General features: G+C 51.3%; 5 protein-coding genes across 5 annotated transcripts; 2 read left to right on the top strand and 3 right to left on the bottom strand.

The window, feature by feature from the left end:
- Nucleotides 1–1,255: 1,255 nt before the first annotated feature.
- BO82DRAFT_113488 (TauD/TfdA dioxygenase family protein) lies at nucleotides 1,256–2,852 on the bottom strand. Its single transcript, XM_025629823.1, has 3 exons — nucleotides 1,992–2,852; nucleotides 1,586–1,920; nucleotides 1,256–1,529 (listed from the first exon to the last, which is right to left on the bottom strand). Exons 1-3 carry the CDS (start codon nucleotides 2,666–2,668, stop codon nucleotides 1,417–1,419), a joined length of 1,125 nt encoding a protein of 374 aa, XP_025490330.1. The 5' UTR covers nucleotides 2,669–2,852; the 3' UTR covers nucleotides 1,256–1,416.
- A 3,992-nt stretch (nucleotides 2,853–6,844) lies between these two features.
- BO82DRAFT_287207 (EXPERA domain-containing protein) lies at nucleotides 6,845–7,930 on the top strand (the record flags this gene model as incomplete). The annotated part of the gene is made up of 4 exons (XM_025631573.1): nucleotides 6,845–6,956; nucleotides 7,184–7,378; nucleotides 7,637–7,789; nucleotides 7,860–7,930. The coding sequence occupies 4 exons, from the start codon at nucleotides 6,845–6,847 to the stop codon at nucleotides 7,928–7,930; spliced, it is 531 nt and encodes a 176-aa protein (XP_025490329.1).
- A 1,176-nt stretch (nucleotides 7,931–9,106) lies between these two features.
- Nucleotides 9,107–10,266, bottom strand: ddiA (putative DNA damage-inducible v-SNARE binding protein Ddi1). The gene has a single exon (XM_025629822.1). It carries the CDS (start codon nucleotides 9,926–9,928, stop codon nucleotides 9,233–9,235), a length of 696 nt encoding a protein of 231 aa, XP_025490328.1. The 5' UTR covers nucleotides 9,929–10,266; the 3' UTR covers nucleotides 9,107–9,232.
- Nucleotides 10,267–11,712: 1,446 nt separating this feature from the next.
- BO82DRAFT_338646 (putative salicylate hydroxylase) lies at nucleotides 11,713–14,011 on the bottom strand (the record flags this gene model as incomplete). Its single annotated transcript, XM_025633441.1, has 5 exons — nucleotides 11,713–12,650; nucleotides 12,705–13,539; nucleotides 13,588–13,662; nucleotides 13,716–13,841; nucleotides 13,892–14,011. The coding sequence occupies 5 exons, from the start codon at nucleotides 14,009–14,011 to the stop codon at nucleotides 11,713–11,715; spliced, it is 2,094 nt and encodes a 697-aa protein (XP_025490327.1).
- A 423-nt stretch (nucleotides 14,012–14,434) lies between these two features.
- Nucleotides 14,435–16,285, top strand: BO82DRAFT_313399 (CocE/NonD family hydrolase; the record flags this gene model as incomplete). Its single annotated transcript, XM_025632478.1, has 2 exons — nucleotides 14,435–15,229; nucleotides 15,283–16,285. The coding sequence occupies 2 exons, from the start codon at nucleotides 14,435–14,437 to the stop codon at nucleotides 16,264–16,266; spliced, it is 1,779 nt and encodes a 592-aa protein (XP_025490326.1). The 3' UTR covers nucleotides 16,267–16,285.
- Between the last annotated feature and the right edge of the window lie 189 nt (nucleotides 16,286–16,474).

The raw sequence follows: 16,474 nt of genomic DNA, 5'->3' as shown, positions 1-16,474 counted from the left end.
TCGGGTTGATTAAAGGGTTTTTTTTTTTTTTTTTTTTTGTTCCGAACTTCCAATTTTGTATTTATTACACAGTTAGAAGGGGAGTGCAATCAAGCTTCGATACTTCGGACGCTCACGCTTTCCGTGCAACATGTACTGCACTGTACCCTACGGTTCTATTCCAGATCTCTGGGTGTTTCCTCACTGTTCCTCTCTTCTTGCACTTCGGAAGCGCTTGGAGAACTTTTGTACGTGGACAAATTGGGCCTTCGACGGGCATTGACTACGTCAAGCCGATAGTTAGTCGATAGTCAGTGAACAGTAACCCAGTGGTGTAAATGGGCTGGAGTCCTCTTTCTCCATCCTCCTTGGGCCGGTTTGTAATAACCCAATCGTCACTAACCATTGTTTCCCAATTCGTTCTTTGTATATTCCTCCGAACGCGCGACTCTTTTGAAATTGGTGGGTTATATAAACAATCGGATCTGGGAGCCGGGGTTTTTACTCTTCTTCCTGTGAGTAAGAGATAGATGTACTACTACTGTACTGTACATACACGATAGGGTAGAGGGAAGGTACAGTACCCGAGGGCTGATGCAGCTTTCACTACTTTCTTGGGTTGAGATCACTGGCTAGCTATACTGGATCAGAGGACGCGAGAGTACGTTGGGTCTATCCTGCATTGGGCCACAGTACTTTTCTCAGCGTTATGCTACCATTCTAAAAACCCCTCTATAATGCTGAGGATTTGCTACTTGGGTGGCTGATAAGCCCATGAATAATCCGGAATCAACCAGACTGATTGCACCATTAACACAGAGTCAAAATTTCGATTAAGTACTATTTGCCCAATGTCCACCCCAGATGCAGTTATCAAAGCTAGCAAAAATGATGTACCAGCTGGAAAAAAAGATGGACAGAAAACAAAACCAAATGGAGTCAGCGGTGGGGTCTCCCCAGGAAAACGAATCCTGCCAGTCGAAAAACCGAATGAACTTTTTTTACCCCACACACACGAACCCCGCCAGTCTAGATATGCAAACAACAAATGATCAAGCGGTCTATTCAAAGCACATGAGCAAGAAAAAAGAAAGACAAAAACAATCGAAGGGCTGAGGTATCAATTTTGAAGGGCCAAATCGAGGATCAAAATAGATATTAGAAGTAATATAAAGAGAAAAAAAGAACAGGAATAACTCCTTGAAATGAGACCCAGAAGAAAGGGTATAATGATTAAAAATGTGAGTCAGGTGTGGAGAAATGACGAAGGCGAATCGCAGCGCAAGACGAATTAGGGCGGTTGGTGGAAGAACTCGCTCAAGGTAGGCTATCTCTCACTTTTTGAGACGACCCGGTCGCGCCAGATATCTGTCGTCGTTGCGGAAAAGACATGCGTACATCGTGACGAGAGAATGATAGGAGGGGTCGAGAATCACTCTACTCGAATTGGTCGTACACTGGGATGGGCTTCTCGCCCAAGGCACACATGCGGAAGATGTGGCGGAGCTTAGCACCGTTGTCGTCATCGAGGTAGTCAACAATCGCAGAGTCTGATAAGGAAAAGGATCAGTATGCATTGTTAGGCTTCAATCAGGAGAGAACGTACGAGTGGTGCTGCGGTTGTCGAAGAGGACAATTGTCCTGGGTTGCCATCGGACTCGGGCCTGAAAGTCGTGTCCGGTGATGATATGTTGCATGAGGAAGTCGAGCAACCACTTCTGCTCAGGCTCCTTTAGGCCCTGAATCTTCGTGATGAACTCCCCATTGACGAAAAGGCATTTCTCGCCTGTTACCGGGTGAACGCGCACCAGCGGGTGAACGGTGTCGACAGCGTCCTTGCGCACCAAACTACCAGTCATGCGAGCGTGGCTGATCATCTTGGCGGAGGAGTGGACTGCCCGCAGCGTATCCAGCCATGAGGTGAAAGTGGGAGAAAGGCGCCTGTGCCATTTCGTGGTTAGCATCTCTCCGTCGCCTTGCAATCCATGCGTGGCAGCGGGGCCATCACTTACTTGTACGCCATATCAGTAGCCGAGAAGACGGTGTCGCCGCCCACTTCGGGACCTTCCAGCAGTCCTAGCATGACATAGCTGGGGGGTTGGATCTCGTAGCTCACATCTTGATGCCAGAGTGTGGTGGTTGTACGCTGCTCTAAGAAGCGTGTGATTTCCTCACGGTTTCCATCACGATGAATAATGTGAAATCCGGGATGGCCGCGCATGGAGCCAGAGACAGGCTGGTAGTTAGGCTTGCCAAAGTGTCGCATAAATGCCTCCTGTTCCTCCGGCCCAGCATCGATCAGATCCTGATCGGGGAAAGCAACCACCTTGCGCTCTGCAATCAGCAGCGCCAATTCATCCTTGGCCGCATCCGAGAGCTGGCTCAACTGGACTCCCTCCAAGATGCTTCCGATGCGCGGCTGAATCTCAGTCACTTTCGTGTTCGGAGTCAGAAGGTTGGGCTTGCTCTTGTCCTTCACGCGCAGGGCAGGATCCTGGTACTCAAATGGAGGAAGTGGATCAAACCACACCTTGTCCCATGTGGGAAGGTACTCAGGGTATCTGGTGCGGAGATGCACATCTTTGGTGACGTCGACGTAAGGAATGTTGATGTCGTAGCTGATGGGCTCTTCTTCCTGATGGGCATTCATGGCCTTCTTGGGCCGCAGGATTGGGGCTGTGGATGGCATCGTGCTGTCTTGGTGATCTTATCCCAGATGTTCTTTGCGCGTAGAGGATGAATGCTTGTAGAATAGCTTGAAGCTGGAAGACTTAATCAGTGTATCGTGTCTGAGGTGAAGAAGACTGAGTAAAAGGTGAAAGAAAAGATGGAACTGAGGATTGGATCATGGACGAGAAAAAAGAAGGGCTGATCGAGGGTGGACAAGCAGCAATATATAGATGTCAAGCTGGACATCCACTCCACCATCTCGCCATGACGAAAGAAAAGACTGCGCAACCTTTAAGCGCAATCGAGTGGATAATATGATCGCGGTGGCGCTAAATGATCTTGCATCTGCCGGGAGTCGCTTGGCTATTGCCCAGAAAGGTAGACTGAATGCTATCCCTTCCATCTTCGGGGCGGAAAGTCGGCGCTGAGAGACACACCAGATTGTCCACGGCGGACAGAGGAAATAGAGCCACCCTCAAAAAGGCCATGACGACAGGGGTACAGAAATCAATGCTAAACGGGTCTCTACAGGTAAAAACGGCAGCCGATTATAGACTAGGGGGTGAAGGGGGAAGGCATGGAGGGGGGCGGCGGCACGATTGCGAGCCAGTCAGAGAGACGGATGAGTCCGAAACGATCCAAAAGGGTGAGAGAGAGGAGGTCGCAGTAGTGGGAATAGTGGGAATAGTGGGCAAAATGCATACAAAGACAGAGCAGACAGATGGACAGGTCGAGGAAGTTCGAGTCGGGACAACAGGCTGGAGCCCGCTCGGAAGCGCGACCGAGAATAGAGGCAAGCGGAGACGCAAGAGGTTGCTGGTAAGGAGAAGCGGTCAAGGGCCCAATAGAGGCAAAGCAAGTGGACTCATAGTCTCAATTTCCCCAGCAAGCATCCGTCCTGCCCGCATCGGATGAGGACTGAGATTATCTCGGACATCGATGATCGACCGCTTCTGACGGGCTTTCAGTCTTTCAGTCTTTCAGTCTTTTGACCTGTTTTTTTTCCGGCTGGATCCGAGAGAATGGCTCCCACTACCCGTAGATAGTTTAGACTATCCCAAACCCTTCTTTCAATTGACCCCGGTCTCTGTCTTCGATGGTTTCACCGCTCTCTCTCAGTCCGGCCAGTCTAGATGATCGATAAGAAGTCAAAAAAGACGGAAAAAAATTCGTTCAATAATCTGTACGAAGACATGAGAGTGGAACCCTGCAGCAGGCACGTTGGGTCAATATCGCTAACTTTGGTGGTGGTGGTGGTGTCGTCTGCTTCTCGTAGGGTCACGGAACGGCACTAGAGCCCGCGGAATCTATCCTGTGCAGTAGGTGGATGCGCGATGCGCCGCCGCCGTAGCTTCTGGTAGCTCTGGCTATCGTGCTTTCCTCAATCCTTGCATACCTGAGCAGCAGCCTGTTAATCTTCCGGCTTCCAGGCCTGCGGATGTTTTGTCCTACGAGACTTTAGGGGCGCACTGCATCGAAGTCATTTCTTTCCCTCAATAATCCTGGAATTCTGCAGCGTCAAGGCTCTTCGTTGGTTGGTGGATGTAATAATCTGTCTTATCCATAGGTCACCGACATGATAGCCCGTACGACGTTGAGCTTGAAATTGAGACTTGCGTGCTTGCAATCTAAGCTCCCTGTCGTGTGGCACTTGTTCGAGGGCGTTTCTGACTGATCCCGAGCCTTGATTGAGTCAATGAATACAAGCTGACGTTACTGGTTCTGATATAGTCGGTATCAATCTCATACGAACGGAGACGATCAACGGTATATCGTTATATCATTGCTAAGGTGTTCAACTTCGATGACCGTACATACGTCGTTTGAAGAAGATCAGTCTGGAGACGTTCTAGCTCCCAAATGCCATCCAGACGCGGTGTAAACGCTTGTGGTACATGGATTCTTGATCTTCGCCGATTGCCATACTTGCATCCAAATCATACCGGTAGTCATTGTAAAATTTAGGGTACCAAACAAATTGGATCAAGGCGCAACGGTGGGCCAGGTCGATCCGCTTTTGCTAGCCCCCCCTGTGACGCTTGTTTCCATCCGGGAATGCGGACCAATGCCCGGGGTTCCATCAAAGTTGTCTCCACTCAGCCACGTTAAGGTGTCTACTCATCGGTGACGATGGATCGCCGAAGGCCGCTCTCTAGAACATTTCCCAGACGGTATCGAAGGCCCACAGAAGCCTCGAAGAAAGGGCGGAGGGGCATCGGCCTGATTATGTGCGATCATGCCCACCGACGCGGTTCAGTTTGCATAGTGTCCACTTTGAGCCACCGTCAATCCAGAAATTCCAGAGCCTGGAGGCGTCGAATTGCCATCGTGACCGAAGCCATCGGAAACAGCTGTGCATGCGGCATGCTGTCTCAATTCTCTGTCAATTTAGTTGCATTGAACTCTTCTACTTCCTGCATCGGTTAGTCCACGCTCGAGGCATGACCAAGTAGGTTTCCGGGACATGATCCGTGGCCGTCTGCTTCAGATCGCGTCGCGGTTTGCTCTTCACGATTTTCCTCTTACGCAATGGACAACGACAATTGCAGCTGCTCCAGGAAAATCCTGAGGGTAATCCTAAATCTGATGGCAGTGGATACTGAGTAGTAGATATTGAATACTTGCGACAAATAGTGCTGTGCTCCTAATCCTGATCTGCATGCTGGACCGTCCTGTGACCACGGACGGTCAAATCCTCGCCCCGGGTTTCTAGTTTAAGGGTTATACTAGCTTGCAGGGTGGAATACAAGGGATCCATGACCAGCAGCGGTACCGTCCCGGGAACCGGGGACTAGCAGGCCAATAATCCCCACGGAGCACTGGAACTGCAACAATGAACTGCTGACGGCTGGTGGCACAAAGTGTGGCGCTTTGCGCCAATCTTCCCGTCGTCCGTTGCCAATGAGTTCATGGGGCCTAGGAAAAAAATCGAGCCTGTCTCATATTCTGGAAGCATGACCCGCTCCATCGAGGATTGATATCAAAGTCGATTTCCTGGATCGAGTTACCGGGGCTGCAGAGATTGTACACAAATTCTGTTATTCAGAGGCATAGCAGATCCGGGTTCCTCTGGCGGGTACCGACTGTCTATCCTTGCAGTACTTTTGTCGCCTCACCATAGGGAGTGAGGCCGCTTTCCGGTCCAAGAATAGCCCAGAGGGGCAGAAGATCGGCTCAGAGGGGGCTGTTGCCACAGATCGAAAGTCCCATTGGGACTTTTGCATCATCAGGCTATACTGGTAAGAGGGGGGAATGTGGGCGTAAAGGACGAGTTTCAAGGGGGGACATCACAAGTTGCGGTGAGGACACACACAAACACACGTCCAGTTATCGGGCCGCCCAAGAATGAGAGATCACTTTCAGGATAGGTAGACGGGTTCATCCCCTGATGATGGGACCATTCATCGTGGACGGATCATGAGGTGTATCATAAGGCGATAAGATTCCTAGACAGGATGGGATTTGCTGCAAGGTCGATTGATGGAGAGCCGAATCGAACTAGTCCATCATCGGTGTCCACAAACTGTTGGGCCATCGTTCTTCCAACCATTTGCTGGGGCGACACACTAAGTGAAATTAAGTAGAGCCCTGAGGGTCCAAGCAGACAGCTTGATTGACAGGCTATCGTAGTCTCACGCAAGCTAAGCTTAAGCTATGTTTAGGCAGGTACTCTGTAGGTGAAAGGGAATCCGAGGTGCGTGCAGAGAGGTGTGAAAAAGCAAACATCCTTCTTGATCGTGCGTACCTGTCGACTGTCTGTCTTTCCCAGTCGATCGGGTCAGGCGAACGGCGGGGGGGGCTTTTTTTTTTTTTTTTTTGCCCCCTCTCTCTTTATCTTTCACCCCCTTGGACTTTCTCAAAAGAGAATAAGAAAGGTGCTTTTGCTGTGGGGACTTTCTGGAGAAACTGGTCGAGTAGTTCTCGAAGTCAAAAGAACTCGAGTCAGGTGAGAGGTACATTTTGGTTTGTTTGCTTTTCCCGTTTTGGCAGCTGTACAGGGGGGCGGGGATCACCTGACTAAGGACGGTGCAGCACACATCAATTTTCCAAAAGCAAACTTGAATCGTGTGTATGTGTTAGACATACCTCACTATTATTTGCTTTCGCCTTGTTTATTATCGATTTTCCCACCTCCAAAAGTTCTCGAGCAATCACACAGGGCCGTGAAAGTATTCGCAGCTCGCAAACTAGAACCATGGCTATTGCCACTTCTCCCGTATCCTTGTGGAGCCGGAAACGCGATCTCGTCTACTTCGCATTCTTCGCCATCCATGTCCCCATCATCTTCTGTGAGTCAATCAGAGTCGGTCGGGAGTTGTCCCCCAAAATACCGAGAACACCCTTCTTTGCCCCCTCCAATCCCTACCCTGGTGCAATGCAGAAAGACTGTTATTCTGTACTACTCTGCTGCTTCCCATCCCCACCCACCGCCCCCCCCAGCACAGATCAGATGTATATGAGACATAGAGAGCAAGAGCGGGAGAGAAGGGCAACAACAAACTGACATGATGCACACGCAAACAAACACGATCAGTGGTCGATGCCGCTCCTATCCTGCCGTCTTTCCTCCAGTCAGATTTCAGCGTGACACTCCGCGAGTTCTACATCGAAACCTATCATGACAAGTTCTTCGAGGAGACCCCAACCACTTGGTTTACCTTCTTTCTGTTGATGGAGCTATTCTACCATGTTCCGCTCAGTGTCTGGGCTCTACGCGGCCTGAAGAAAGGTATGTTCACACAGTGTACTCCATAAAATCCAGGCCATCGGGTTGCAGTGGGTGGATCATTTCCCTTTCTTTCTTCTGGGGAGGTCCATGATCTACGCCTACGCCTCCACTCTCTTTCCTCCCTCCCGGGAAATCCCCCCTCTCCCTTAACGTCCCCTTACATCACAGCCCTGTCCTCCCTCCGTATTTCTTTTTCTTTTTCTTTTTCTTTTTTTGGGGGAGAATTTTCTCCCACTGGGTGCTTGCTTACCATGACAGATGATCCTCTTGTTCCCGTCCATTTGCTCGTTTTCGGAGTGCAATCGTTTCTCACCTCTGCCATCTGTCTAGTGGAGGTCTGGAGCTGGACGGACCGTACGCTCGACCAGAAGCAGAATATTACCATGCTCTATGGTCCTTATGTTGCTCTCGGTAAGGCTGATCTAAATTTAGGGCTTGGTTACAGTGCCAGTCGGCAGAGGCTGACTTATGGTGTCTCTAGGCGCATTCATGGCAGTCGACATGTTTTGTAGACTTCGCGAGCGACTTGTGCTCAAGCCCAAGTTGGAGTAGACGGCTAAGTACCTCGGAGTTTAGTTTGGTTACTTTCGTTGGATCTGCGACGGCTTCAAGCCTCAGGTAGCGGAAAGGTTGGGAGACGGGGGGTGGCCAGGAAATGAGAAGCAAATCTTGGTCACCACGTACGCACATAGATCACTAGAGTTGGTCGGATAGAGACGCGCAAAAGTACTGACTTGCCTTACCATAGCTCCCGGCTGTTAGATTGTGGCATATATGCTCGCTGCTGTACAGATTTTGGATGCTTCCCGACACCGACTCTATGTGACAACATTGCATAATAAGGATGAGAGACAGGGCGCCTGCAGTGTCGTTTGGCCAAGAAAATCGAATGTTGCAATCGCGAGAAAGCACTCCCCTACAGATAGAAAATGGTGACTGGTGTCTAGCCCATCTCGTAGCGACCTCCATCGTAACAAGAGCTGAGAGTCACAGGGACAAAATGCGAGCAACATCAGGAGATCATTTGTCACTATGACAGAAAAAAAAATCGCATCTCACAGTGCACATTCGGCTTAGCGATGATAGATCAAATTGAGCGGTAATGAAGAGAATGGCCAGGCCTCGCCCGGTTATGTCAAGGAAATCTACGTTAGGTCGTGACATCACACATTAAATCAGGAATCCAATGGCCTCGTCCAGGTTCCCGTTGGCGGCATCTAATGCACGCATCGCCTCTTCCCGTGTGAAGCCCAGCTCTGTGATTTTCCCAATGGAAACTTGTGGCCAGCGCGATGTTGGTGGGGCTGGGCGGGTAGAAGGAGGCGCGGAAGAACCACCAGATCCTTGACTGCTGCCACCGGCCTGATGCGTGACCGCTCCGGTTCGGGCGCCGACTTCGGCGCCATCGGGTCCTTTGATGACGGGCTCGTCCTCGAATTCATCCAGAAGGTGTCTGGGAATATCCGCCTCACCAAGGAAGGGAACTGCCTGGTCCTGGATCACCAGAGCACCCCGCTGGAGATCAATGCAGGCTTGATGCCGTTTCAGCATGTCCAAGCCCAAGAGCAAATCAATATGCTTCCCTTCCATGACAGTAAATGAGCACGGCAGAAACATGCTGCCAATCTTTATTTGTGCCGAGTGCACCCGACCAAGAATGGTTGCTGTTCCCACGCCCTTTGCAATGCCGCCGTACCGCCGATCAACGAGTCTCATAATGTTGCACGCGGTCGCACATTCTGGCGACATGATGGTGACCTGTGCACCGGAGTCGACAAAAGCGTTGAGTTTGTGGCCGTTGACCTCGACAGGGATATATAGCATGGTTACGCGACCGAATGCTGTGCTGTATGTTTAATAACTAGCTCCGCAAATTATGAAGACTTGCAGGTCCGACTTACACTCCGGATGATGCTCCATTGCATTATGGAGGTTTTCCGTCACAGCATTCTGGCGAATGATCTCTTCGATTTGCTTTTGATTTTCGGGGTTGAAAGGATCGGCATTCAACATGGCAATCCGCGCTTCCTTCTCCGCCTCCATTTGAGCTTCACGGGTTTGTTGTCGGGTGAGGACCTCGCGGAACCGCTGCGCATCATTGGCAGCATCCGCCAACTCCGGGTTCTGCCTTCGGACGGCTTCCCGCACACGAGGGTCACCCAAAATATGTAGGCGAATTGTCTCGGGATCTGGGGTCATAGCCTGACGTCGCTGCAAATTCTGTTGGGCGGCAGCAGAGCTGGGTCCTCCTATGCTCCGGGTGGGAGCGGGGGGTGCTCGCAGCGTCACATGGACACCGAGCATATCCCCTTCACCGATGCCGACTTGCTCAAGCGTGCGGGAGTCATCACCGAGCAGTTGATTGTTATAGACGAGTCGCTGGGCGTTGGGTGGTATCGAGGTTTCACTTTCAACAATAGCTTTCAGAAGCTCGACGGTCATATCCGCGCCGACTTCGAGGGAGATGATATCGGCATCGGCCTGATCCGGGCGAATAACGCTTACCGTGATGCGCCTAAAGATAGTTGGGTTCATCGTTAGCTTAAACATAATTTCCTGAAAGCGGTTTCTCCGAGCGTATGCCCGTTCGCGACGTACATGATGCTGTGCAGCGGTAGGTGCGGGGAAGCTCTCCCAAAGCCGGGAAGAGTAAGCTGTATTGAGGAAAGAAGAACGTGGGATTGAGGCCGTTTCAAAAGGACAGCAAATGTGTACTTTTAAAAAGCTGAGAATCAAGGGAGCTGTTTGTCTGTCCCAAGTGTGGTTGATTTCTAATGGAAGTGCGTAGAGACCCAGGGAAAGGTAATCGGGGGGACGAGCACGCGAGGAAGGTGGTGTTGTAGAGAAGAGGAGTAAGACGCGGGCGGGAGGATAAGACCGAAGAGGAAAGGGAGGATAAGGTCGGTAAGATGCAGAGGTCTTTAACGGCGCTCAGGTGAGGTAAAACCTAGGGGAATAAGAATGAATAAAAGATATGGATATTTAAGAAATAATAGCAGGAAGTACTGTACTGTGTAGGTGCAGTGAGTGAGTGATAAGGAAGGCGAGATGGGCAGGTTACGGTTCCTGGTGAAGTGCAGAATCAATGGAGGTCCGGCATCCGGCCTGATTCGGCAGGCAGCAAGTCATGCGTCATCCGCCCACTCCGGGCCTGCGACCGTAGGTTCAAGGTTCCAAACATGCAATCTCAAAACAACTCTAACCCATTCTACATCAGGCTATTGAATGCTGACTCTTGAGCTCTTCTTTACCCTTTCAATGGAGCATGTACCTCACGTCCATTCCATCTCAAACAAACAAGTGCCAATGAAGGAGACAATTATAGCCATGTTCGCTATCGTTCTAGACCATTCTAGACCAAGAATGATCACCACCAACCAAAGAAGTATATATCTAACCTTACCTGACATGTTTGTCATCGTGTAGCTGCTGACCACCGCTGACTATAGCTCATCTTCTTCGTACTAGTACCTAGTCACTAAGATGGCGAAGTTAGAGTCAGGTCACATGAACGAACCCTCCTGTCATCAGTCTTGGCCGACAGCCTGATCCCTCCACGGAGCCTTTGGGTTTTCCATCAATCATGAGCCCAAGATGAACTAGCGGCCGTTAGCGATCAATGCCTATGGCATTTGCGCTAATCAAACCATACATCTCTGAATTTTCAAATCGGATCCTTCTCTCCTCTCTCGAAGGCTACCAATGCAATCGCTGCTCGGAAATATGTCCTTGAACAGCCATGAAACATTTCATTGCACTACTATTTGGGGTAGGCCTATCGCTGTGTTTATACCTCCTCAACCTCGAACGTGCTTGCGGTCTTTCTATCGCATCTCAGTTACTGGATTGACACGATCCGACTATATAAATATCCAAAGAACCATTACGGGCCGCTTCAATTCACAAGGTGCTGCTCTGAAAGAAGAGATTATCATAGGCCACGTGGCTAGTGTCGCTGCACAGGAGACTGCCAACGATCAAGCATAATGAACTGAAGATGAGATGTGTGAGTTAGTACTGAACGGATACCACCTTGCAGTTTCTACACTGTTTGCCTCTTTAGTGATGCTGCAGGCTAGTTTGTGCTCAGGACTCCAGTCAAGTAACTGTTTTAGCCTCTGGATTTTGTGGTCTAAACGCAACGCTGGCAAGCGCGGATGTTGCTACTTTACTTCCTACCCTACGGTTCGAGGCCTACCCCGCTATGCGGGGGCAGAACATGCTGAAAATGCAGCTATGCTTCAATGTTCCATCCGTGGCTCGAAAAACAGGCATAAGTACAGATGTATGTCAATTGAAGTGAATACTGCGTGACATTGCGAACCAAGCAATACTTATTCCAAACGCTTTGCCACTGATACATCTGGCACTCCCTCACCTTCCACAATCTTTGCACCAACAACTTCGTCTACTGGAATCTCAGCCAAACGAGAAATGATGTGATGCAATGTGGGTAGTTGTGTCCAGCTGAGACCATCGATCTCAAACCTTGCGTTCTTGGTGATTCGCAGCCGGGTGATCTTGGAGGGAACCACCTTAGCCTCCTCCGCATGTGGCACAATGACAGGGTACTCTGCCTCAGGCACTCCTTTGTTCTCATGGCCGACCTTAGGGAAGTAGCGGTGCACCAAGATCCCCACGCTGGACGGATTAGGATTCGTGTTCATCTCTGGTTCCTGATCCTCGAGATCTTCCAAATGGAAATGACCCCAAACGGCGCCTTGCCAACTGGTTGTCAAATGGTGCGAGTTGCTGCGGTCGTAGGCATCAATTGCTGTATAGAGCTTGGGCATGCCAAGCTCCTCACGACCGCTGACGATAGGATCAGTCAGACTCTCAAACAGAATCGGCAAATAGGTGCCCTCAACCGTTTCACCATTCTTCTTCTTGTACTGCACTCCCTCGATGTACAGGCCGATGTGGCGGTAACCGCCTCCACCCAGCCAGTCCATGCGGTGGAGTTTCGTCTGGGAGAAGCTTGCGTAGGCTACTGTACCCTGGTTCACAAATGACCAAGAGTCATTGGGAAGGAGGTTCTGGAGGCAGGTTCGACTGGTTTTGAATCGGATGGAGACTGTCTCAAAAGTGGCTTTGAGCGATTTCTGGACACGATCTCGACCGTACCAGTCCTGTCTGGGACCAGGCATAGGCCCGAACACTATTGGCTGACGCCAGTACTTGGGCGCCCCTTGACTCCAGAGATGCTTTCGGAGGAGGTTGGTCGAATGATCATATTCGTCATGCCCGTAAATATAGTCTTCCATTCTACGGACTAAGTGAGGTCAGTAACCTTGGACGACGGAATATAGAAAAGGGGGAAGCTGACTTTCGTCGACGGGCTGGGGGCCATCAGAGTCTCGAGTCATCTGTTGAATCGTGGTAGCTCGTGTGTATCGAGCTTCCTCGTACAGCTTCAACCTTTCTGGGACTTCTGCTGGGTCGAGGTCCTTCGAGAGCATCACACCAAGAGACACGCCGTCTTCAATGGCCATAGCACCGCCAGAAGCGCGGTATGGCAAGAACGGATGAACGGCGTCTCCCAGCACTGCCAGGCGACCATTGACCCACGTGGGCGGCTTTTGCATGTCGAAAAGGGGCCATACTTTAAGTGTCTGGGGATCAGCCTTGGACAAGATCTTGACCACCTCTGGCTTGAAGTCTTTGTAAACTTCCAAAAGAGCATCCTTGCTGGCCTCCTGATCCCAGTCTGCGCCGGTGTTCACCTTACCCAGTGTGTCAGGGTGGATGCAGACGAAATTCAGGATCTCATTGTTGGCACATGGATAGATGACCACACGCTTGTCATGTGAATCCCACATGCTACAGATGCTGGGGACGTCGGCTAGGGATTTTGTCTCGGGGTCTTCCTGGGCGACCTTGCGCGACAAGAGAAAGCGGAAGGCGTTCTTGCCAGAGCTGAAGGGCTCTATCTCTTTGGTGCCTGGCAGCTTCGTTCTCGCAAGTGAGTGTACACCATCTGCCCCAATCACGACATCGCCATGGAAGACTTGGCCGTTTTCGAGAGTAATTGTGGCAGTTTCTGGATCAATGTCGACAACTTTGCTGGCAGTATGCAGCTCGGCAGGAATGCCAGGACCAGATCCCTGAGCGACATTCTTCAAGCCTTCATGGAGATGGGCCCGATGCACAAGAGACCATTTCTATAGATGTTAGACTGTAACGAACATGGGAGCAATGGGTTTCCTTACAGTTCGCCACCTATCTGCCCGTGCTTTGTGATCGACAATTGCCAGCGTCTTGCCGGCGGGATTATAGATGTGCAGCTTGGTAAAGGTAAGCTTCCAGTTACGAAGTAAAAATATCCCACGGGACAAACCTGGTCTACTTCCACGGCTCCAAACTTGGCTGCATCAATTCCCAGGCCTAGCAGCGCAGAATTAGCGTTAGGTGTGAGATGAATAGCAGCTCCAATCTCGTTTGCAAATCGAGAGCGCTCGAAAAGCTGCATGGAAGCGATTAGCTTGAGTCTGATATGAGGGTAAATTTACACACCTGAACGCGATGGCCCTGCTTGCGTAGTGCAATAGCAGCAGCCAAGCCACCGATACCAGCACCAGCAATAAGAATGTTCAGGCCTCCTTGCGAGGCGGATGTGGGATCGATGCTGCCCATGATGCCCGTTTTGCGTTGAGATGTGCTGCGCTTGTGAATGGAGTTGTCAAAAGCGGGGGATATAGATCGTCCGCCTGACAACCCTGCTCCCTCTATTATATGTCCGCAACTGACATGCTGAGAACATTGCTGGTCACTCCCTTGCGTGGAGAGTGGCATTCATACCTTACTTGGACAATTGCCCACCTTTCGGGTTGGTTTAACTTACCCCTCCGAGCAGGTTCGGCTCACCATTTCGGCCCCACGTTCGGAGTGTGCATGAGCAAGAGCTCAGAGAACAGACCGCGACCTACCATTAGCTACCTGTGGACTGGAGTCTCTGAGTATTTATCCCTCATAACATCAAGCTCACTAGCTATCACCTTCTCTGTTTTATCACGAAACAATTGCTGCATCACAAGGCCTTTGCAACGTGAAGACAACATGCCGAACCCTATCCGTGAAGACCTCACCACGGTGGACGATACCTCTTTCCCCTACGTCTTCGAGCAGAATGTCACAATTTCCCTGAAAGATCAATCTGGTCTTGTGCGCTGCAATGTTTATCGCCCCAAAGAGTTGGAGAAGGCGCCTGTGCTCGTGACCTACGGCCCCTACGGAAAAGATATTCCCTATGCAGACTTCCACCCCCAATCGTTCAGTGAAGTCAATCCGGAACATCGCTCGGAGCACTCAGCATGGGAGACACCGGATCCCCTTTTCTGGACCAAACATGGATACGCGGTGGTTCGAGCGGACGAGCGCGGAACCGGCCAGTCGCGTGGCAAGCTGGACACCATGTCTCGCGAGACCAGCGAGGCATTCTTCGATGTGGTGGAGTGGGCGGCCGAGCAACCATGGTCTACGGGAAAAGTCGGCTTGCTGGGTATTAGCTACTATGCTGGAAGTCAATGGCGCGTCAGCGCCCGCCAGCCCAAGGGCTTGAGTTGCATTATTCCCTGGGAGGGTATGTCCGACTACTACCGCGACCGTTGTCGCCATGGCGGAATCCTTTCCAACAAGTTCATCAAGTTCTGGTGGGATCGCCAGGTTGTATCGAATCAATACGGACGCCCGGGTCGAGCAGCACGCAATTGGGGCCCCGATACCATCGAAGGTGATCTCCCCGAGGAGGAACTGGAGGCCAACCGCCAAGACCAGACGATCGACAATGTCAACAACCATTTCCGGGATGATGTATACTATGCTAGCAAGGAGTATACCATGACCGATATTCAGGTTTGTGTGAGCCGACTGCAGAATCTGGAATCCAGCTGACAGTCTGTGCATAGGTGCCTCTTCTCTCGGTCGCTAATTGGGGTGGTATTCTCCTGCACCTTCGCGGCAATGTCGAGGGGTACACTCAAGCCGGCAGCGAACTCAAGTACCTGCGCTTCATCACGGGCCGTCACGATCTGCCTTTCTACTACAAGGAGGAAGTGGAGGTGCAGCGGAGTTTTCTGGATGCTTTCCTGAAGGGCGAAGATCGCGCGGGTTGGGCGGACGGCACTGCTCCCAAGGTTGACATGGTCCTCCGCAAGGGCGATGTTGGTTTCAACAACGCCGAAGCCGAGAAGCAGTACCCACGCCGACAGGAGACTGAGTGGCCTATCGCCCGCACCCAGTACACCCGTTACTACCTGACTTCGAAGCAGGAGCTGGTGACGGAAGCTCCCAAGGAGCGACCGGCCAAGATCACGTACCGTGCTCTGGGCAACCTCGACGAGCCACAGCTAGTGCAGTTCACGACGGCACCATTCGAGCAGGAAACGGAAATCACCGGTCACATCGTGGCCCACCTCAACGTATCGATGAGCCCGAAGCCCGGGCGTCCGACGCCCAGAGATATCGACCTGTTCCTGACACTGCGTCATATCTCCCCGGAGGGCAAGGAGGTCTTCTACACCGGCACAGCAGGGGATCCGGTCCCTCTCTGCAAAGGCTGGCAGCGAGTCAGTCTGCGCAAGGTCAACGCGGAGCACCCGCGCAACCGACCCTGGCTGCCCCACCGCGACTATTATTCCACCGATGTGCTGCCGGTGGTCCCGGGCGAGGTGTACGCGGTGGATGTGGAGGTGTGGCCGACCAACGTGGTGGTGGAGAAGGGAGGGAAGATTGTTTTTGAGGTGTCTTCGGGAGATACTCAGGGGTCTGGCCTGTTCCAGCATAATTCCCCTGTCGACCGGTCGGAGGAGAAGTTCCAGGGATTCAACCACATCAACTTCGGGCATGGGGACAACTACGTGACTTTGCCGATTATTCCCCCGAGAGAGTAGATTGCCAGTTTAGAAACACATAGACTTGAGGTGGGGTTGTACATCGACCCAATAAATGATTGAATTGGTTGCTCACACAAACCTGTAACGGTAACTCATGTTTCCCCTCACCCGATGTGGTCCCGAAACGCACCCGAGAGCGTTCCCCGCAGTGTGGCCGGTAACTATACTGATATACTCAGAAATTAATACGTTAGAGAACAAGCAA

Source organism: Aspergillus uvarum (genome assembly GCF_003184745.1).
Source record: "Aspergillus uvarum CBS 121591 unplaced genomic scaffold BO82scaffold_39, whole genome shotgun sequence".
Classification (NCBI taxonomy): Eukaryota; Fungi; Ascomycota; class Eurotiomycetes; order Eurotiales; family Aspergillaceae; genus Aspergillus; species Aspergillus uvarum.
The sequence above is the reverse complement of the archived record's forward strand: the minus strand, read 5'-3'. Positions and strand labels throughout refer to the sequence as shown.